The sequence below is a fragment of the Podarcis filfolensis genome (genome assembly GCF_964270895.1).
Source record: "Podarcis filfolensis genome assembly, chromosome: 6".
NCBI lineage: Eukaryota > Metazoa > Chordata > Lepidosauria > Squamata > Lacertidae > Podarcis > Podarcis filfolensis.
The window spans coordinates 23,659,464-23,681,893 of NC_139609.1; the positions used below are offsets into that span (position 1 = coordinate 23,659,464).

Sequence of the window (22,430 nt, forward strand, 5' to 3'; positions counted from 1 at the left end):
CACAGAGCACTGAAAGCCAGGTGATTAAAGTCCCTTCTATGCAGGAAATTTCATAAGCTGTGCTCCAGCACAGCACACTTTTATTTAAATGTCTTTATGGAGAAAGTGCCAAAATCTTGAAGCCTTTTCTTTCACTCAGCACTTTCCCACCGTTGTGAGAACTATTTCTCATTAACAACCAAATTGTTTTTAGATGCTCTGCTATAAGATGTTTCCTTAGAAACCGTTTGGTAAAAGGCTGTGGCTTTCTTCCATAGAAAATCTCAAGCAGTGAAAAGGCAGATTTTCTGGCATAAATCAAATCCAATTTCCAGGGTTCACTAAACCTTTTCTCCTCAGAATAATGTTTTGTGACTAGATCTGAACAGTTAATAGTGCACGAAGAATTGCTGGTGTGAACCAGTTTTCAATGATTTCCACTCTACTCCTTTTGTTACAGCCAATTGAAATAACTTCCAGTACTTCTTATACCTGGACGGATCCTTGGGCTTGCCTGTTCTCCTTTTCTTCCCACCATGAGATAGGAAGAAACCAAAGAAGTATTGTTGGATCTGTTTTTCACATGAGAGAGATCAAAAGAATTCACAGATTTTTTACTTTCAGCACAGGATAAATTCCTTTCCTTCTAAGATTAAGCCTTCAGATTACCTGTCTGAAATTTGTAAACTAGCTCAGTATATTGTTTTGCTGCCTATTTAGAATACTGTGTGTGTGTTGTGACACAATTTAATAGCCTGAGACAATTAATGTCTCAACTGCAGTAGTTGTGGCACTTTTTCTACCTAAGGGATGCTATTACATCTGACTAATAGCATCATAATTGCATTATAATTCTGCATACTGAAGACTATGGATCTTGAACAGAGAAGACTCAGTAGCCTCACAGAACTGCAGTTCACAGTATTCCTGGGGAAAATTCGCTGCAGTTAAATCAGTATGTAGAAGTACAATCAGTTGTAAACAACTAATGCATTCTGTGTTAATCACACACATTTTTATATTTATTACATACTGCCATAAATTGTATATCCCTAGGGTGCAGGAATACTAACATAATAAAAAATGCTGAGCCCATGAGAGAGAGTGTGATACAAATCAATTTTAATCATCATCATGTAACTTAAATTCCTTTTTATTATAGTGCCATGGCTGTGGTGGTGGTGGGGAGAGAACCCATATATTGCAATGATTCCTACTTAGGACAATACATTAGCTGTATTTGCATGTAACAATAAGCTATCGTTTAGAATGAGGAGAATGAGCCAGAATGAGCCTCGCACTCATGCGCCCTCCTCTAGTGTCACTGCAAGGATATCAGAAGCTTTCACTTGTGCTTTTTGATTAACCACAGTTTAGCCTTATTCTAAAACAATTGTGGTTAATTTTAACTATAGTTTATTTTTATTTTTAAAAAACCAGCTTCATAGCCTATAGTTCAAAACTGGGTTGTTTCAACAAACCATTGTTGTGATAAATAAAGGTTTGATTAATTGAAACAAGCTGTGGTTAAGCAACAAACGGAAGTGAAAGCTTCTGATCTCCTCCTTGTGGCCATGCCGGAGGAGGGAAGTAAATGCACAAGTTCAAGGCTTTGGTGCAGCTTGTTCTTGTAATAAACTTGAGTTTATGTCCAAATGAAGCCTTTTAGTTTCATTCACACATGCAGGGTCCTATTCAGCAGGATAGGCACATAGCATCAGAAACTGAGTAGGTTTAATCTCCCACTTTTCCTTCCCCCTATAAATGTCAGTCATGGGAGAGAGGAAAGGGGCATATTTGCAGTCACAGCTAAGGTGAGAACTAAAGCTGGTGGTGACCCAATTTCTTGCAAGGAGTATGCTTTTGTTCTTCCCTAACAGTCTTGCCAACCCATTTACTTTGGTTCACAGAACATTCTGGAAGGGGGAAGACAATGAGAATATACCTTCCCTGCCCAACTGCCCAAGCCAAACTAAAATGACCAACTTACTTTAGCCCCAAGACATTCACTTTGTTCAGGGATAAGGAAGATATGCTTTAACAGCAAATGGCACAAAGGCCAATTTTGTGATTCCTGATTTACTATTTCTACTATTCTGCTATTTAAGTATACAATGGTATATGAAAACCTGAAGCATGTAGTTAGGGGCATTAAGGCTGCAGTCCTATGCACGCTTACCTGGGAGTAATGTGAGCGCTTCTGGTGCACGAAAACAAGAATATATCCTAAATATGTCGGGCAGCATATTAATGCTCTTTGGTTCCCCAAGAGCAAAAGGAAAGGTACACTACATAAAATTCAGAAGCTACCATCTCATTAAAGAAAGACTGCTTATTAAGTGGTACTGCCTTACCCATTTCTCCCTTTTAAACTGAGAAGCAAAAAAACTAAGCAAGGCATTGATTATTCTTCTGGGATTTCATGGTAAGCAACCTGCAAGTGCAACTTTCTGATACGCATTATTGGGGGGAGGGATTTTTAATTCAGCCATCTACATACCATAGCTGTCTCCCTTGACAAGAAGCACCGATAAACCCAAGGGGAGCAGAAAATCAGCATTCTCCCCCTGACTCAGCTGAAGGCACAATGGCTGCAACCCAAGTTGCAGCCTCACGTGATACAGCCATTCAGGTCCCGTTTTTGTACATAGCCTCTGGCTAAGAAAGAAAAGCCATGAACTACAAATGTGGCATGTGAAGGGGGGGGGGGAAATGCTAGAAAGCTTCCATAGATTTTAGAAGTACTGTAGGAAAAAGACAAACACAGTTACCAGGTTTAAGGACATTAACCAAGTGTTGAAACAGTTCAACAACTTTGTGTACCAACACTTTACAAAGAAATGCACGCCTGTGCATTTTCTACAAAGCCTTTTTCAGTTCTGTATGAAGCACAGTATTGAAGACTGACAACAGGAAGCATTTACCTATTTCAATTGCTCTTAGGCTGACTCACAGAATAGATTCGAATTGGTTAATCTGTGCTGTAAGTGGACGAGGAAGTACCGTATTTTTTGCTCTATAGGACGCACTTTTTCCCCTCCAAAAATGAAGGGGAAATGTGTGTGCATCCTATGGAGCGATGCAGGCTCCTTGGCTTCAGCGATAGCAACGCAAAGCCTCCGAAGCGCAGAGGGAGAGCTCCCCCCGCGCTCCGGAGGCTTCGTGTTGCTTTTGCTGAAGCCACCTGAAGCCCCCGGAGTGCAGGGAACTCCTGCTGCGATCCGGGGGCTTCAGGCAGCTATCCGCAAGCCTTCGGAGCGCAGGAGTTCCCGCCGCGCTCCAAAGGCTTGCGGATGTTAAGTGGTGACACTCCTTGACTCCAGAATGAGTATAGTCATACCTCGGGTTGAATGTGCTTCGGGATGACTGCGTTCAAGTTGCCCTCCGCAGCAACCCGGAAGTAATGGAGCGTGTTACTTCCGGGTTTCGCTGCTTGCGCATGCGCAGACACTCAAAATGCCGTCACACGCATGCGCAGAAGCGGCGAAAAGTGACACACGCGTGCGCAGACGTGCCGTCGCTGGTTACGTTTGCTTCTAGATGTGAACGGGGCTCCGGAATGGATCCCGTTCACATCTAGAGGTACCACTGTATCCACAGGCCTGGCTTCTGCCTATCTGAACCACTTTCTTCTTCTCACCTCAGCAGACTGGAGGAAAACCCCAGAAAAGCACGGGCAAAGCAGTGCCACATCCTAGCTTTCCGAAACTTGAGTCTCCCACTGTTTTTGAACAGCTCCCATCATCTCTGATCACTGGTCCTGCTAGCTAGGGATGATGGGAGTTGTAATCCAAAAAAAAAAAGCAGGCGACCCAAGTTTGGGGAAAGAAGGTACAATGGGCTTTTACGATTGTGAAGAGCTGAAGTAACTTTGTTGAAACTTTCAGAGTTGTAGCCAACTCAGTTCCTTCCAAAGCAGACCCATTGAAAGGAATGAACCTGTTAGTTGTGCCCATTAACTTCCATGAGTGTGTAGGACTAGCATTCGATACAATCCTGAATTCTCAAGGTTACGTTAACAGTTTGCTACTAATTGACTCTGGATAATGGAATAAAAACTGAAACATGCTCTCATTTCAAATTAAAAGTTTCCACCCCTTTCTATTTTGTAGCACCATTTGGATCTGTATCAAACCGGAAAGTTACCCAAGCAAAACGGTTTCAAAAACAAGAAGGAATGTTGTTCCCAAAGCCTCGACTCCTCCACATAGGCAGAAGAGTGGAAGAAAGAGAAATGGAAGTGATGCAGAAATAATCCTCCCCTCCTTTCCTGTGTTAGAAAGCAGTATCAGCAAGTATTCCATATCCAGACTACAGGTGGGGGAAATCACCCAGCAGCAATATCAAATTTCTAAGGGAAAGCTGTACATGCCAGGACAGAGGGCATACGTTCGCCAAGGGTGTACAGCCTCCATATTCAATCAAAATAATAATGTAAGAATTCAGCAAATAATGTTATCTAATTATCTACATTAATTAGATAAAAACCACACTTTTTTAAAAAATAAAAAATAAAGCAGAAATATTTTAATTGACCAAGCTAGCAATAAAATTAGTTGAAATTAGTTGAAATTAGAATTCTTTCCCATAAAAGACTAACTCATGGCTTTGGGATGGGTGGGTGTCACAGAAGATCATATGGATTTGTGCCTGAAATTGCTTAAGAATAATTCTGATAAAAACAACTTCAAGACAGCAACTTGGCTTATGAATCTCCTTTCCTTTATTGTCATTATTTTTCAAATATGTATGCAGAAGCTATAATTGAGTGAATTGCTCAGCTAGCCACAAATCCTTGGCATTAGAAAGCAGCAAGAAAATACTTGGCCATCTGTTTCTTATACTGTAAAATCCCCTGAATTTATTCCACCATATCCAGATGCTTTTCACAAAGTCAAAAAAAATCTCTAACCAAGCCTCATGAACTGATCTTCCTTCATCATGGCAAATTCAGGTTAACAGAATGGATTGCGCTATTTATGTCAATAGATTCATTTTCTTCTACTCTGGATAGTGAAAGACATCCAGGGTTGTGTCTAATGGTGACTTTGGACTTGCACAAGGGCTTCCAATAGCACAAGGCACATCAGTTTTTCCAATTCCTATTACTCATTGCATCCTCTGTTCCCAAGGTTTTCCACAACCCTGAAAACAACCAATCTTAATACACCTCCCCTCATTTGGCTAGTATCTATGAATATTATAGTTAACCTCATATTCTGGATCTTTCAGAGATTGCGTAGATAAACCAAGTTGCACTTTTTGATTTGATTTGATTTAATACTTGTATTCTGCTTTTCCAGCAACAGAGCTCAAAGTAGCTCACAATAATCACATTTAAAAAACAACAAAGACTGCAATAGCTATAATATCAAACACAATAACATATAAATAAAGCAAACAACAGGAATAAAGTCATCAAAACAATTAGTAGAATTCAAGAAAATCATAGTAACTTAGTATTGCCAGGATACTTCCCCCAGAGAAACACCACGAGAAGTTACGGGGGGGGGTGGAATCTTATCTAGGATGGTTTTCAATTTTATCTGCTAGGAGTTGTTAGGCTAAGAGACTCAGTTTCATTCAGTCAAGAATAAGCAGGAATTGGAACCCAGAACCACCTAAGCTAAGTTCAGGAATTGAAACCCAGAACCATCTGAGCTAAGTTCAGAACTCTGTGTACTACACTAGCATTCTGGCGGCATGTTGTTTCACAAGCTTAAGCTACTTAAAACCCTGAAATTCTAATAATTACGTCAACCAGAATTCTTTTTTATTTAAATAAAAGATGTCAAAACAAAAATTTCCCCTTCACAATAAGGAGACAAAAAACTGTGCAATGTTTAAAAGGCAGCTTTTAAAATGCCACAGAAACCAGGGCCATTCTTTTAAGAACATGTATCATATAAAGTTCCAGAATTGTTACATGGTGAACAGCTTTGCAACTACGGGTTTCTCTTCTGTAATTTAATAAAATACTTATAGAATTATCTTGCTAAGAATACAACTAATGAAATACTTCTTAAACACCAGGAGATTCCATTTATTAAGTCCCTCGCCTCCTACAATGGCTTTCAACAATAAAGGCACATTGAATGCACTCTGTGGCTTCCAAAAAGCTGCTCTGGTTGCTGTATTATTTTTTCCAATTGTTTTTAGCCGTTATGCTGCAATGAAGCTTTTAAAAAGAAGTTTTACAAGGCCACAGAAGCCTTTATAAAGGGCAGGAAGTGACGCCTGCTTACTTATTAGAATTAGAGTGTACGATGAGCACCATGTGGTCCTATTTCAAAGGGGTTTCAAGAAGAGGAGATATTCTGCAGATTTTAATTAAACCAGCGGTTCTGAAACTGTGTTTTAGGGACCCTGGAGTTCCTTGGGAGATTTAACCGGGATTTCTCAAGAAGATCAGTAATTTTGGACAAATATCCCTAAAAACAAAACTTGTTCCTAATCATCTTAAATGACACACAAGCACAGAATCACCTTAAGCATTTCACATTGCATTGCAGTTGCCTTGACGTATTATTTACTCAGGTTTCCCACGCCCACAAAGCACAAAGCTCCTGATTTCCCACTTTCTACCAGCTTCTTGGGTGCCATGATCACTGCAGATGGTGACAGCAGTAACGAAATTAAAAGATGCCTGCTTCTTGGGAGAAAAGCAATGACAAACCTAGACAGCATCTTAAAAAGTACAGACATCACCTTGCCAACAAAGGTCCGTATAGTTAAAGCTATGGTTTTCCCAGTAGTGATGTATGGAAGTGAGAGCTGGACCATAAAGAAGGCTGATCGCCGAAGAATTGATGCTTTTGAATTATGGTGCTGGAGGAGACTCTTGAGAGTCCCATGGACTGCAAGAAGATCAAACCTCTCCATTCCTAAGGAAATCAGCCCTGAGTGCTCCCTGGAAGGACAGATCGTGAAGCTGAGACTCCAATACTTTGGCCACCTCATAAGAAGAGAAGACTCCCTGGAAAAGACCCTGATGTTGGGAAAGATGGAGGGCACAAGGAGAAGGGGACGACAGAGGACGAGATGGTTGGATATTGTTCTCGAAGCTACCAGCATGAGTCTGACCAAACTGCGGGAGGCAGTGGAAGACAGACGTGTCTGGCGTGCTCTGGTCCATGGGGTCACGAAGAGTCGGATACGACTAAACGACTAAACAACAACACCAGCTTCAAATATTCCTTCAATAGGAAGAGGACACTGCTCTTCGGGATTTTACTTGAGACTTCAGCAAGGAGTGCCTTACTATCAACGAGAGTTTTGCCACTAATTTTAGCAGACACAGGGCAAGTTCTTATTGCATGGGCTCTGCTGAGCAGCCAACCCAGATGCCAGTTTTGGTAGCTGCAGGGTGTGCGAGTGTGTTTGCGCACGCACAGTCTTTTTAAAAAGTTAACAGCGGGATCAGTTCCAGAGAAAGCCAAGTGTGTCGTAATGCAAGGAAGCCCTTTTCCCCCCACATCAACTGCAGTTCAATGAACAAAATAATCCCTTTCTCCACTTCTCAAAGGGGCGTAGCTAGGGAAAGAACATTTATTTGCTCTGCTCCACTGATGAGAGAAAAAGACTTTCCAAACTTCATAATGAAAACTCGCATGCCTGAGCAACTAGGGAAGAGTGACCTCCTGCTAATTTTATGTAGTTCTTGAATGCAAGTAGCTGGTGAATACTAAGCTGCTGTTGAATCACCGTGAACTGATGCAGCATAGTGGCCATGGACAGGCAGAGAAATATCGTATTTTTTGCTCTATAAGACTCACTTCTTCCCTCCTAAAAAGTAAGGGGAAATGTGTGTGCGTCTTATGGAGCGAATACAGGCTGCGCAGCTATCCCAGAAGCCAGAACAGCAAGAGGGATTGCTGCTTTCACTGCACAGCGATCCCTCTTGCTGTTCTGGCCTCTGAGATTCAGAATATTTTTTTTCTTGTTTTCCTCCTCCAAAAATTAGGCGCGTCTTGTGGTCTGGTGCGTCTTATAGAGCGAAAAATACGGTAACCCTTTCCTTTTCTCTTAGCCACAGGTAAAGGTTTTAATGCTCCCTTTCATTGCCTATTATGCATGCGAATTTCCACCCACCTTTCATTTTTTTGAGTTAATCACTATGTAGGGGTTATTAAGATAGTGAAGAACTTTGAACACTTGAAGTGTACTACATAAAAGCTAATTAGCATTATCATTATCATCACTGGATGTTTGGATGCTTGACTGATGAAAGGAAAGTGATTAACTAAGGCAAAAAGGACCAGCAAGGAGATATTACATCACCAAGGACCATTTTCTGATGCCTCGCTGCCAACATCTACAAAAACAAAAGCCCTCTTTCCCCCACAATTTTCTGTCCTTGGGTTGTGCATGGGGAAATAATTCTACAGGAGGAGGAACAGGATTTAAGGTATGGTCACAGAGCCAAGTATCACCATCCAAACATCTCCTTAATGAAACGAGGCTCCCAGTAAGGGTGAGCTCAAACCACCAACCTTCTGGTTAACAGCCAGACGGACTGACCTATTGCTTTTCACTACCAAGTATCCAGAGGCCTAACCTACCTCACAGGGTTCCTTGGAAGATCAAAGGTGGGCATATGATGATGGTGAATGCAATGAAGCAAATAAAACCATTGCAGGTGATCTGTTGATTATCCCATAGGGTTTGTACTGCAAGGGCAAAACACTGTTTGTTCCGCTCATGCTGTTGCCCTTTCTTTTTTCAAGTTTTTATTTATACTTTTCAAATTTATACATTTCATTAATTATACAATCATTTCATCATTTCAAGGTTTGACTTCCTTAAGCCGTTGCCCTTTCTTGTTTGCAATCCACTTTGTGATTCGTGAGAGGGAAAAGAGGCGGAAACGGGTTTTTGTCTGTGTGGTTATATTATTACATCATAGGAATATAATGAGTGTCATCAACAAAGCACACGAGGGGGTGGCTTATGTTATGTTATAATATGTTATATTGTATTACATTAAAGGTAAAGGTAAAGGTACCCCTGCCCATACGGGCCAGTCTTGACAGACTCTAGGGTTGTGCGCTCATCTCACTCTATAGCGCTGTCCGCAGACACTTCTGGGTCACGTGGCCAGCGTGACAAGCTGCATCTGGCGAGCCAGCGCAGCACACGGAACGCCGTTTACCTTCCCGCTGGTAAGCGGTCCTTATTTATCTACTTGCACCCAAAGGTGCTTTCGAACTGCTAGGTTGGCAGGCGCTGGGACCGAAAGATGGGAGCGAACCCCGCCGCGGGGATTCGAACCGCCGACCATGCGATCGGCAAGTCCTAGGTGCTGAGGTTTCACCCACAGCGCCACCCGCGTCCCGCACTGTATTACATTATATCATATTATATTTATTATACTTTATTATTATAGGAATATAATGAGTGTCATCAACAAAGCGCACGAGGGGACGGCTTATGTTATAATACGTTATATTGCATTATATTATATCATATAATATTTATTATATTTTATTTTATTTTATTTTATTATAGGAATATAATGAGTGTCATCAACAAAGCGCACAAAGGGGCAGGTTATGTTATAATATGTTATATTGTATTATATTATATAATATTTATTATAATAATAATATGAGTGTTATTAGCAAAGCGAGCGAGGGGGTGGCTTACGTTATGTTATAATATGGTATATTGTATTATATTATATAATATTTATTATATAATAATAATAATATAATGAGTGTTATTAGCAAAGCGAGCGAGGGGGTGGCTTACGTTATGTTATAATATGGTATATTGTATAATATTTATTATATAATAATAATAATATAATGAGTGTTATTAGCAAAGCGAGCGAGGGGGTGGCTTACGTTATGTTATAATATGGTATATTGTATTATATTATATAATATTTATTATATAAGAATAATAATAATATAATGAGTGTTATTAGCAAAGCGAGCGAGGGGGAGGCTTATGTTATGTTATAATATGTCATATTATATTATGATAGGAATGTAGTGAGTGTCATCCACCAAGCGAGCGAGGGGGCGGCCTGCGCACTTACCCAGCCCCAGCATGGGGATCTCTAGGCCGTTGGCGAGGCGGGCCGAGGGCCCCGCGAGCGCCTTCCCGGCCGCCCACGCGCTCATGGCGAGCCGCTCCCACCTCAGCGGCCCAGGCGCCATCCGCGCGCCGCCGCCTCCTCCTCCATCTCCTCCTCCCCCCACGACGAGACGCTCCTCGCTCGCTCTCTCGGCTCCGGCCGCCGCGAAACTGTCGCGAAGCCGCTCGCTTTACGGCAAAGCGGCGGGGATGCCCGGAAGAGGCAGCGGCGGCTTGAGAAGCGCTCCGCTGGCGGCGCACGTGTGAGTCCGAGCGGGGAGGCGGGAGCAAGCGGGGGGCGGGGGGGGGAGTGATGGGACTCTCCGGCCAATGGCAGGAGCCGCAGCAGCCGGTGCTAAGCGAGCCCTGCTTTGCATATTGGCGCGTGTACAGGTGTGCGTGATGGTGGTGGTGGGGTTTCTCACGTAAGCTTGCAGTCCCGTGTCCTGGCCGAGGTTGCCACCTTAGGGGTTGTCCCGTGTCCCAGTGTATGTCCTGTATTGGTACGGTGTCGTGCTACGTTTGGGGCTGGGGGGGCTATTGGGTGGTTGTTTTTATTTTTATTATGTATTTTGTGGTTTTATATCTTGATTTTATTATGTGAACCGCCCTGAGACCCCCGGGTATCAAAGGTAAAGGGGCCCCTTGACCATTTAGGTCCAGTCGCAGACGACTCTGGGGTTGCGGCGCTCATCTCGCTTTACTAGCTTCCGGGTCATGTGGTACAGCTTCCGGGTCATGTGGCCAGCATGACTAAGCTGCTTCTAGCGAACCAGAGCAGCGCACGGAAACGCCGTTTACCTTCCCACTGGAGGGGTACCTATTGATCTACTTGCACTTTGACGTGCTTTCGAACTGCTAGGTTGGCAGGAGCAGGGACCGAGCAATGGGAGCTCACCCCGTCGCGGGGATTCAAACTGCTGACCTTCTGACCGGCAAGTCCTAGGCTCTGTGGTTTAACCCACAGCGCCACCTGCGTCCCTTACCCTGGGTATAGGGCGGTATAAAAATTCAATAAATCATCATCATCATCGATACAGTCTTGTGCTGTCTTTCCCTTTCGCCGAGATTCCTGCATCGCAGGGAGGGTTGGACTAAATGACCCTTGGCTCCCTTTCCATCTCTGCGAACCTGTGATTTGGGTCTTTCCAAAGATGTGCATTTGAAAGGGTCATGTGTGAAAGGTCTACCAATCCATTTCTGATCCCGATTCTTAGTGCTGGTTTAACCAAAATGCATCATATGGACCCCAGTATCCATCTCCTGACTCAAACATACCCATCACCTGAGACCCTTTATCCAGGTGCTTCTCTGAGAGGTTTGGAAGATGGCAACAAAGGACAGGGCCTTTTCGGTTGTAGCTTCGCATCTGTGAAACGCTGATAGCAACATTCTTTCGGCGCCAGGTTAAAACCTACCTCTTCTCCCATGCTTTTGTAGGAATATGACTACCGTGCTTACTGGTGTTTCTGTGCTATATATAATTTTAGAGGAGGGGTATTGTTGCTTTATTGCAAAACTTGATGATTTCTTAATTGTTATATAACCCACCTAGAGATGTTTTGCACTGGGTGACAAATAAATAGTAGCCGTATATTACTTTCTTTTACTGCTTATGGAAACCTGTAATTCTAGAAATAAATTTTGCTGGGGGAAAACCTTATTTGTTTATTTATTGTTGTTGTTGTTGTTAATTGAATGTATATACCGCCCTATACCCAGAGGTCTCAAGACAGTTCACAGAACAAAGGGCAGTTCACAGAACAAAATTATTTACAGTGTTCCATTAACTAACAACGATGCACAGAATTTCTGATTGCTTTTTTGTTCTTTTTTTCAACTTTTTGGCAGGTTGCAAAGCCCTCCACCCTGGAATTGGTGTCTATTCTTTTCCATTCCTTAAATTTAATAATAATAATAATGCTTTATCTGATTGGACTTGGACTTGGAGATGCCAAAGATATTACAGTTAAAGGCCTGGAGGTAATAAAGCAGTGTAGCCGAGTGTACCTAGAAGCCTACACGTCGATCCTCACTGTTGGAAAGGAAGCACTGGTACGTAGATGCACCCTAAGTTCTTTGGAGGGAAGGTGGGATACAACTCTGGGTGAAATAATACCTCCTTTCTTTCCCCCCTAGGAGGAGTTTTATGGCAAAGAACTGATTCTCGCCGACAGAGAAACTGTAGAACAAGAAGCAGATACAATCCTGAAGGGTGCACATCAATGTGACGTGGCTTTTCTTGTAGTTGGAGATCCTTTTGGGTAAGGGGAGGCAACACATCTAAATATTCCTGTTACTAGTGCCATGTTAAACCTTAACCCAGCGGTTCTCAACTTGTGGGTCCCCAGATGTTGTTGGACTACAACTCCCATCATCCCTGAGCTCTGGCCTTGCTAGCTAGGGGTGATGGGAGTTGTAGTTCAACAACATCTGGGGACCCACAGGTTGAGAATGGCTGCCTTAACCTCTACTTGGCTTATGTGGCAGGGACTGACTTTCAAACCTGTTGGCTTTGAGCCCACTTTGGAGAAGCAGCTATGCTTCTTTGGAATATAAAAAACTGGCTGCCGCCATCAAGGGTGGGCAGAAGGGTATTTCGGGACCTAATGACTGATCTTTGGGGTTTTTGCAGTAGATCAGCAAGGGTTTCGGACTCTGAATTGGTCTAACAATTACATTACTGCCATGCTCTGTACGTGGGGCTGCCTTTGAAGACCCTTTGGAAACTGCAGCTGATGCAGAACTCAGCAGCCAGGTTGCTGACCAGGGCAAGACAGTTTGAGCTTATAACAACAGTTCAGGCATGGCTTCACTGGCTGCCAATTAGTTTCCGGGCTCAGTTCAAAGTGCTGGTTTTGACCTATAAAGCTTTATACAACTCAGGACCCCAATACCTCAAGGACCACCTCTGTCTAGGACCTTTGTCACCTGCAAGGGAGGTGCAGAGGTTAACGTGACACGAGAACAGGCCTTTTCAGTGGTGGCTCCCCCATTGTGGAATGCCCTCCCCAGAGAACCATGCCTGGTACCATCATTAGCAACTTTTAGGCGGCAGGCCAAAGTGTTTCTTTTTACCCAGTCTTTAGAGGGTATTATGTATACTTGTGGCCTCTTACCTATTTTTAGTGAGGTGAGTTGTATTAGACCTGCCTTTTTATATATGCTATGATGTTTTTTGGATTTGCTGTTATATTATTTCATAAGACGCTTTGGGTTACTTTCCGGTTTGTTTTTTTAAAAGTTACGAATGTTGTTATTGTTGTTGTTTAGTTGTATCCGACTCTTCGTGACCCCATGGACCAGAGCACACCAGGCACTCCTGTCTTCCACTGCCTCCCGCAGTTTGGTCAAACTCATGCTGCTAGCTTCGAGAACACTGTCCAACCATTTCGTCCTCTGTCGTCCCCTTCTCCTTGTGCCCTCCATCTTTCCCAACATCAGGGTCTTCTCCAGGGAGTCTTCTCTTCTTATGAGGTGGCCAAAGTATTGGAGCCTCAGCTTCAGGATCTGTCCTTCCAGTGAGCACTCAGGGCTGATTTCCTTCAGAATGGATAGGTTTGATCTTCTTGCAGTCCATGGGACTCTCAAGAGTCTCCTCCAGCACCATAATTCAAAAGCATCAATTCTTTGGCAATCAGCCTTCTTTATAGTCCAGCTCTCACTTCCATACATCACTACTGGGAAAACCATAGCTTTAACCATACGGACCTTTGTCGGCAAGGTGAATAAGTGAAATTATAACAGCAACAATGACAACAGCTAAAAAACCTGCCACATCCTAATTGAGATTATTTTTAAAAGTATGGGGACAGCAGGTCAGGGGGAAGAAGGGTTTGAAAGGGTTTACGAACATGCTTCTGGTCCCGATCACAAATTCCTCAGAGCCTCCTTTAAATCTTCGCATCATAGAATTGTAGAGATGGAAGGGAACCCAAGGGTCGTCTAGCTCAACCCCATGCAATGCAGGAATCTCATCCATGACAGGTGGCCATCCATCTACCCATCCATTCGAGCTACTTTTTTGCTCCTGGTTCCAGGTGGTGGACCTCAAAGCTCTAGTTGAAAAAAACAAAAACCCAAATCAGGTCCCACAAGCCTGAACTCTGCCCATCCCAGGCTTATACGACTGAAATTAACGCTTATGTTAGGTCTGCAATGAACATCTGCACCAAGTAAATGCAACATCTTGACGCAAACATCCCATAGACTCGCACGCTCCTCCTCTCACCTTTCGCACAAGTTTCTGTCTCTCTCCCACAGTTCCTTTAAGCATGCTGCAACCGCGCATTCACACTGGCTCTCACCTGAATTTGAAACCAGCGTTTGAAAGTGGATTTTCGACCTTTGGTTCCAAGTGAATCCAGTGAGTGTTGACCCTTGTCTGTGCCAAGCCACAGAAGGGGAGGAGCGGGGAAGCATAGGTCATGTTAAACCAGGGTTGCTGTCTTATTGTGGATTATTATTCACGTGCATCGGGCTGGTGCATGCTAACCAGTGTTAGAAACTCAGATATATAAGCTAGGCGCCAAATGGCTCATTAAACCAGGCTTACAGTCATCAAAACAGAATGCCTGGCTGCCATTTTTGGGTCAGATGGCTCAAAAGTGGTATGTTTCAATGCAACTTTTTGGTTCCTGAAATACATTTTGATTTGTGCAGATCCCCAGGCATGCACCTCCAGATGGTGGAGACGTCAGACACCGTTCTGGCACCCGGGCAACTTCCCTTGGTCGCAAGTAGCAGATAGCCAGGTGCAAAATGCGCCTGGCAAATTTCAAGCACTGGAGAGGATGCTAGCTAGCCATGGTGCACCCCTGGTTTCCTAGCTATGGTTAGTAGATCAGGAATCTCCCGTCTGCCAAAATACGGAGCACATCTTTCGAGTGAACAGAAGGCATGTATTCCTATATAAACTGTCCCATCAATAATGAGGTGACAGCCCTAAAATCCGTGGCAATTGTCCAAAAAGCAATTTGACTGGATTTCCCCCTGCATGGCTTTTCTTATTCGTTGCCCAAGATGCTCGATTATACTTGTTTGAAAGGCGGTTTCGGTTCAATTACGTTTTGCAGCTCTGAGCCATGTGTTTGCTTTTGGTGCTGCGATGTTCCTCACACACTTCTAATGTATACTGCGGACATCTGGGTTGTGGCAAAGGCCTTATCGGTTTGGTCTATTAAGCCTCTTAAGTTCTGTTTTCCTATTCCCCCTGGAAGCCACAGACCTTTCTGCTGCAAGGAGGCCCTAGCTAGTCAAGCATCATCAATCTGTAATGTCAAGCCATACAGGAGACAAGCTTTTTGTCTCCAGCTGGTGATTCAAAATTAATATTGCCATGTTAGCCGCGGGGGGCGGAGGGGGCTGGGAAAACGTAATCACCGTGCACATCATGAGAGGGCACCCTCCTTATAAAGAAATGTATGTGTCAAGCGGGGGGGGGGGAGTAATTAATGTAAATATACCACTAGGGAATATTAGGATACCATTTTCCTCCTCCCCTCTTTTCTAATTGAGCTGGTACTTAACAGCAGATGATGCCAGGCTGAGAGACTAAAGTCATTACTCCATTCATGGAAGTAACAATGTTATTGAAATTTTGCGCCTTTGTACTGCTGCAGCAAAAATATTTTTTGCATGTCAGCCCAGTGGTCAGAGATGATGATGATGATGATGATGATGATCATTATTGAATTTATATACTGCCCTATACCTGGAGGTCTCAGGGCGGTTCACAGAATAAAATTAAGATATAAAACCACAAAATACCTAATAAAAATGAAAACAACAACCCGATAGCCCCCCCAAAAAAACACATTTTAAAAGGGCATAGGATGTCAATCAAATCAACCAAAGGCCTGGTTAAAAAGGAACGTTTTTGCCTGGCACCTAAAAGTGTATAGTGAAGGCGCCAGATGAACTTCCCTGGGGAGAGCATTCCACAGACGGGGAGCCACTGCAGAGAAGGCCCGTTCTCGTGTTGCCACCCTCGAGGAGGAGGCACATGAAGAAGGGCCTCAGAAGGTGATCTCAGGGTCTGGGTAGGTTCATATGGAAAGAGGCAAATCCTTGAAGTATTGCAGTCCTGAGCAGTCCTGGGAGTTGTAGTTCAAGAACATCTGGGAGCCGAAGTTTGAGAAAGGCTGCCATACAAGAATAAATCTATTGAAAGCTCCTTGTGCTAAGCAATCACGGTATCCATTGTATTTGATCAACAGTTATAATCAACAGGAAAGTACTCTTGTTCAAAGGCCCAAAAGGACAGAAATAGTTTGAGCTGTCGCCAGAACCTTTGCTGTCTGATTTCAGAGAAACCCCTATTCCAAGCTCAAGTATAACACTAAAGATGGTTCAACTATTAGGGGTTCCCTGGCTAATCATAGAATTGTAGAGTTGGAAGTGATGCCAGGGTTCATCTACTCCAACCCCCTGCAATGCAGGAATCTCAGCTAAAATTGTGGCTCAGGGGAAGGATAGTAGCAGGGTTTTTCAGATTGTCTCCATGCTGGCGCTGTGGGTTAAACCACAGAGCCTAGGACTTGCCGATCAGAAGGTCGGCGGTTCGAATCCCCGCGACAGGGTGAGCTCCCGTTGCTCGGCCCCTACTCCTGCCAACCTAGCAGTTCAAAAGCACGTCCAAATGCAAGTAGATAAATAGGTACTGCTCCGGCGGGAAGGTAAACGGCATTTCTGTGCACTGCTCTGGTTCGTCAGAAGCAGCTTAGTCATGCTGGCCACATGACCTGGAAGTTGTACGCTGGCTCCCTCGGCCAATAAAGCGAGATGAGCGCCACAACCCCAGAGTCGGTCACGACTGGACCTAACGGTCAGGGGTCCCTTTACCTTTACCTATGTCAAAATCATCCCCTTGAACTGGGCTTAGTGACAGATAGTCACCGTGCCATCTCTAAGGGTAGCTCCACACAGAACACATTGTGGTGGTGAAGCTGGGACGTTCCTAAGTTTCGGGCTAAACCTTGTCCAGGAACAGCGATAGCTGGCAGTCAGTATTCTGGGCCACTGGGCCACCAGAGCTTCTGGTGACAAGCTAGAATCAAGAAGTGACCACAGACCTTCTATGGGAAAAGCTGTAAATCCAGTTCCCTTTGTCTAGTGTCTAAAAACTCCAAGTGACACAAAATGTTAGGAAAGGAGCGGGGTTTAGGCAGAGAGAGACTTTCTGGGGCGCTTTTGGAAATTCAGTGCCTGTGGCTGGAAAAGGGCTGCTTAATCATGCTCCCCCACCAGATGCTGTTTCTGTTGCCTGCTCACCTCCATGGAATGAGCAGCACTGAACTAAGATACCTTGGGGAAAAGAGGGCAGCTGAAGCCATTGTTCAGCTTTGCGTTTCTTATTTAAATGCATTTCCACACCCGGCTGCCTAATGCAGTGAACATGATTGATGAATACTTGAGCAGCAACATTTACAAAGTCGGGGCTTTCAGTAATCATAGATGCTGCGGGAGAGGTTATGTTTTGGCAGCTATCTTTGGATGGGTCTGCCTTGCAAACGTCGCAACCCCACAAAATAGTTCAGATGGGGCAGGCCATATAGATTCAGACGACCCTTTTGAGCAAAAGTGAGGATGGCAATCTGCTTTCAACAGGGGATGCCCATCAATCTGTTCCTTAATTTGCATGCTGTTTGTCCACTCTAGTACTCTTCCCTTGACTTTGCCCAACCATTTGTTTCTGTACTAAAGAGAGTGGATTTTTTAAAGGAAAAATAAAAAGTTAGAAGTCTGTCTGGCATATACAGTACAGATCTAGCACTCCTGAGGGGTGACAATCCATCTTTCCCGAAGTTCTCCTCAATAGCAAATGGGAACAGTTAGAAAACAAAACCCCTTTGGCATACTGGTGCAAGTTTAGAGCATGCATGCAAAGTTTCTCGTTTACAATTGCACAACGGCTCGTTTGCACAGTAATTAAGAAGAGGATGGGAGTTATGCCAGTGCTGCTCTGCCTGCTGATGTTTGCCAGTCAGCAAGATGCTCTGCAATCTTCTGTAAGAGGCAAAAAAGAAGCGGATGTCTAACTAGCAGGCAAAACTGCGTTATTACAGCGTTATTCAAGTTAAACTGCAAAAAAAGCTGCCTCCTTCACCTTCCGCATGGTTACATTGCTAAAGTGTCTTGACTGCAAACTTAGAACCTGTGTCTGGTCTTAACTCATTGTACTTCTGGTCCTGAGCCGTTTAAGGCTTTATCGGTCAAAAAGTGTACAGTGGTACCTCGGGTTAAGAACTTAATTCGTTCTGGAGGTCCATTCTTAACCTGAAACTGTTCTTAACCTGAAGCACCACTTTAGCTAATGGGGCCTCCCGCTCCCGCTGTGCCACCAGAGCACAATTTCTGTTCTCATCCTGAAGCAAAGTTCTTAACCCGAGGTACTATTTCTGGGTTAGCGGAGTCTGTAACCTGAAGCATCTGTAACCTGAAGCGTCTGTAACCCAGGGTACCACTGTACAGATTCACCCTCAGGATCTTTGCTTGTTTGTGTATGATGCATTATGTGTCTTTCGCAAAGGACGAAACAGGAGAACCAACCTTGAGGTCTGAAGAAAGAGGAATGCACTTAATTGCAGTAAATAAAAAGTGTTTCTTTTCCTCCAGCACTTTGAGTTCGCCTCTTCCTTTTTCTTTTTCTTTTACTTCCTGTGCTTCCTATATGCGTACAGGCACTTATTTATTTGAGTAGCTGTGAGAAGTTTGGTAGAAGCAGGACATTTTTTTCAACCAGAACTTACTGGAACTCCGTTACGGCACCTCTCAGGTGGGCGCCATTGCCATTCTAAGATAACTCACTCATGGCGAGTTCCGGCACCTCTTTTTCAAGAAAAAGAGAACTGGGTAGAAGTACAGTGGTTCCTTGGGTTAAGAACTTAATTCGTTATGGAGGTCTGTTCTTAACCTGAAACTGTTCATAACCTGAGGTACCACTTTAGCTAATGGGGCCTCCCGCTACTGCTGTGGCGCGATTTCTGTTCTCATCCTGAAGCAAAGTTCTTAACTCGAGGTACAATTTCTTGGGTTAGCGGAGTCTGTAACCTGAAGCGTCTGTAACCTTAAGCAACTGTAACCCGAGGTACCACTGTATTCTTAAACGGCCTCCCCACACATAATAGACACACACAGTGCTCTTCAGATGTTTTGTTGGACTACAACTCCCATCATCCCTGCCCATCGGTCAGTACTGGCTGGGGGCTGATAGAAATTTGGGAATCCAAGGAACGTTTGGAGGGCACCAGGTTGTGGAAGGCTGTTTTAAGTCAGTGAGGCCCAGTTCAGGCCCTCTGTACACCCCATATAACCCACTCCCTCCTTACTGCAGGGCGACTACACACAGTGACCTCGTCCTCCGGGCGGTGAAGTTGGGAGTGCCCTACAGAGTCATCCACAATGCCTCCATACTCAACGCCGTCGGCTGTTGCGGCCTCCAGGTAACTCCTCTCGCGCACGTGGCATCCCGGCAGCGGGAAACCACAACTCTGTTTACTTCTCTGAACAGGTTTCTGCAGAGCGCGGGCTTGAGGCACGCCTTCCAATCTGTAGGAAACAGCTGTGAGGAGTTGCACACTTTGTGGCCAGACTTTCTGTGGCGTTTCCTTTCTCTCTCCTTTTTTTATAAAACAGCATGATGTAACTGAGCTTCTAAGAAGTAAAAGCTTTATGAATGTGGGCAATGCTGTTCTGTATGCCCTGGAAACGGTGGATAAATATCAATGGCTTAAAAAATTAAAATAAAAAAGTCAAATTTAAAAAAAAATTAAATCAGATTTTTAAAATACAGTGGTACCCGGGTTACGTTACCTTTGGGTAACGTAATTTCGGGTTGCAAACGCGGCAAACCCGGAAGTGCGGTTTCGCCATGCGCAGAAGTGCTCTTCACGCATACGCAGAAGTGCTCTATTGCGCTTTGCGCATGTGCAGGAGCGGTGCCTCTGGATACGAACTTTTTGGGGTAAGTACAGACCCCCGGGACGAATTAAGTTCCTATCCGGAGGGTCCACTGTAAAATGCTTTTGGAGCAAAAATCTTTCTAAAGATAGTTTTCTATTTAAGTTACAGTATAGTCCAAAGGCTATTCATCAGGAAATAAGGATTTGTTTTGAGTTTTTCATGTGTGTTAAAACTCAGTCTGGCATTGTTTTAACAAAAAATTGTTTAATCACATCAGTTAACAAACATGGATACGTATGCTATGATGTTATTGTTTTAGTTAAATAAATCGTTTAAATTGTTATTAAGGAAATGATTATTTTTCTCCTTCCAATAAAGTACAGCAGAAAAGTTGTCCAAATATAAACACCTGTCTATGTATTTCTAATGGTATAACCAAATCAGTAATTTTTGATATAACTGTAAAAACTACTCTGAAAATTTATTATTCCAAAAATGAAACCTTCATCTGGTTGTAAATATTAAGATTATACCAGCAAGAATGAGTCTCTCTGTAAATTTTTTTGATTTAAATCAAGTCTTACTGACTAGTGATTTAAATCATGATTTAAATCACATCTACACTCCCCAGAAGCAAATATTGGAGAGGCTAAGAGAGGTTCTCCGCACTGGGTGTCGTGAAGCTGGGGAAGGGGAAGAAGAAGAAGAAGAAGAAGAAGAAGAAGAAGAAGAAGAAGAAGAGGAAGAGGAAGAGGAGGAAGAAGAAGAATTTATTTGTATAGTTGCATCTGGGGCTGGAGCTGAGAAACAGCTGAGCCTCAGGTACACATACGAGCCACAAAGGGTGGGTTTATTGCACTTTTCATCCTTAGAAGGCGATTTCCACTACGTTTCAGATAAAGGAAAGGGAAGGTTCCATGTCACATAGCGCCAAACTAAATTGCCACAAGAGACATGGCAATGGTCCCCAGGGAAGGTAGCTTGCAAAGTGGGCTTAGACCATTGGAGAAATCCGCAGAGGGATGGGTCTGTCAACGGCTCCTAGCCCTTCCCCCTAAATGGAGCCTCCATTATCAGTGACAGTATACCTGCGAGTGTCAGATGCCGGGGACAAATTTGATTTGTATCAGTGGATTTGACTTGTGCCGATAGATTTGAAACAACAAAAGTTAGGGGCGCTTTCTTAAACGATAGGAATTTGATGTTCATAAAATAAGGGCTGACTTCCTTTTTTGCATTTTAGTTTAAGTCTGATTTCGTCGATGCAAAAGACTCCTGCTCCATTAGTCTGGCCTTGGTTACTGAAAAACAGGAAACACCTTTGTAGGTTTTTCTTTTTCTTTTTAAAGAAAAGGAGCTTAAGCTGATGGCTTGCGTCTGTTTGGGAAGGCTGCAGCCGAGTGGCTCTCTAAGCTGCATGTGTTTAGAGTTCAAAGTCATCACAATGGGGCCTGGCTGAATAATGTTCAGGAGTGACGGAGAATTCTGTGGACTGAGCATTGGAGCATGGGCTTGTTTCTGTCTCGTGATTTTTAAAACCACTTTCATTGACCCAGCGCGAAGGAACTGATAGCTGTACGCTTTGGCAGACTGTGATCAAGTCTGGGATTCAGCAAAAGACAACAGGGGGCGGGGAGACCTTTGACCTAAATAGGTAAATACTCAAAATACTCAAAAGTTAAAATACTCAAGCCGAGTATGAATCAAAGGGTTAAACGTTGCCTATTGACTTTTCCCCTTATTTGGAGTAATGCAGTGGTCAGCTGACAGTAATTCCTGGTTGTATTTTGAGCAAATTCCCACCCGTCCCCGCAAGTTACTGGCAGGGCTATTTTGGTTGTGAAATGCAAAATCTGGATTTCTCATTCTCTTTCTGGATTACCCAAGTGTTGTATTTGAAGAGGACGCCTTGTGTAATATTCCAAGAATCATTGACTGAGCAAGAACCATTGACCAAGGGGCAGGGACGTCGCTGGACCAATGGTGTATAAGATAAACGTTCTAACTTAGCCGCGTGGGGTGATAGGCAACTTCTGAATGGGGACAGGTTCCCCATTGCTGCCCGCTCAACCAACAAGCCTCATCTATGAAAGAGCCACAGTACTGACATGTGAGCTGCCTCACGCTCTGCTGAATAAAATTTGAGGATGCGTCAAGATAAAAAAAAAGTAAAACAAAATAAAACACATTAAAAACTACGCATAAAAATATACATAAGGGACCAAAAATAGTTAAAATGTTTTCAGAAACAAAACTAAAAATAGGAGAAATATATGACTTCAGAAACTCAACAGGCATTAGCTGAGATAAATTCCAAATCCCTTTTCATGAGACTGTAAGCCACGGGTCCCAAACTTTTTTCAAAGAGGGCCAGATTATTTTATGATTTGAGGGCCGACCAAAGTTGTTAAGCTTTTTTTAGGATTGAAGTTGTTGAGCTTCTTTTACAATTTTACCCCAAAGTTGTT

The 22,430-nt window shown here is 43.6% G+C and overlaps 2 protein-coding genes across 6 annotated transcripts in view; one reads left to right on the plus strand and one right to left on the minus strand.

Moving 5' to 3' along the window:
• The window catches only part of LOC310765492 (glyoxal reductase-like), a 73,992-nt gene extending 63,841 nt beyond the window's left edge, over positions 1 to 10,151 (minus strand). For 2 of the 5 annotated variants that reach the window (XM_083620516.1, XM_083620517.1), the window contains exon 1: positions 10,022 to 10,151. In XM_083620516.1, coding sequence (XP_083476642.1) covers positions 10,022 to 10,142 — 121 coding nt within the window. In that variant the 5' untranslated portion in view covers positions 10,143 to 10,151. Of the gene's footprint in view, positions 1 to 471; positions 552 to 10,021 lie in introns of those variants that run through there. The other 3 variants (XM_083620518.1, XM_083620521.1, XM_083620520.1) reach the window with 2 other exon arrangements.
• A 73-nt stretch (positions 10,152 to 10,224) lies between these two features.
• The window catches only part of DPH5 (diphthamide biosynthesis 5), a 30,962-nt gene continuing 18,756 nt past the window's right edge, over positions 10,225 to 22,430 (plus strand). The window contains exons 1-4 of the mRNA XM_083620524.1: positions 10,225 to 10,322; positions 11,911 to 12,114; positions 12,199 to 12,323; positions 19,394 to 19,502. Of these exons, the coding sequence (XP_083476650.1) occupies positions 11,980 to 12,114; positions 12,199 to 12,323; positions 19,394 to 19,502 (369 nt within the window). The 5' untranslated portion in view covers positions 10,225 to 10,322; positions 11,911 to 11,979. The remainder of the gene's footprint in view (positions 10,323 to 11,910; positions 12,115 to 12,198; positions 12,324 to 19,393; positions 19,503 to 22,430) is intronic.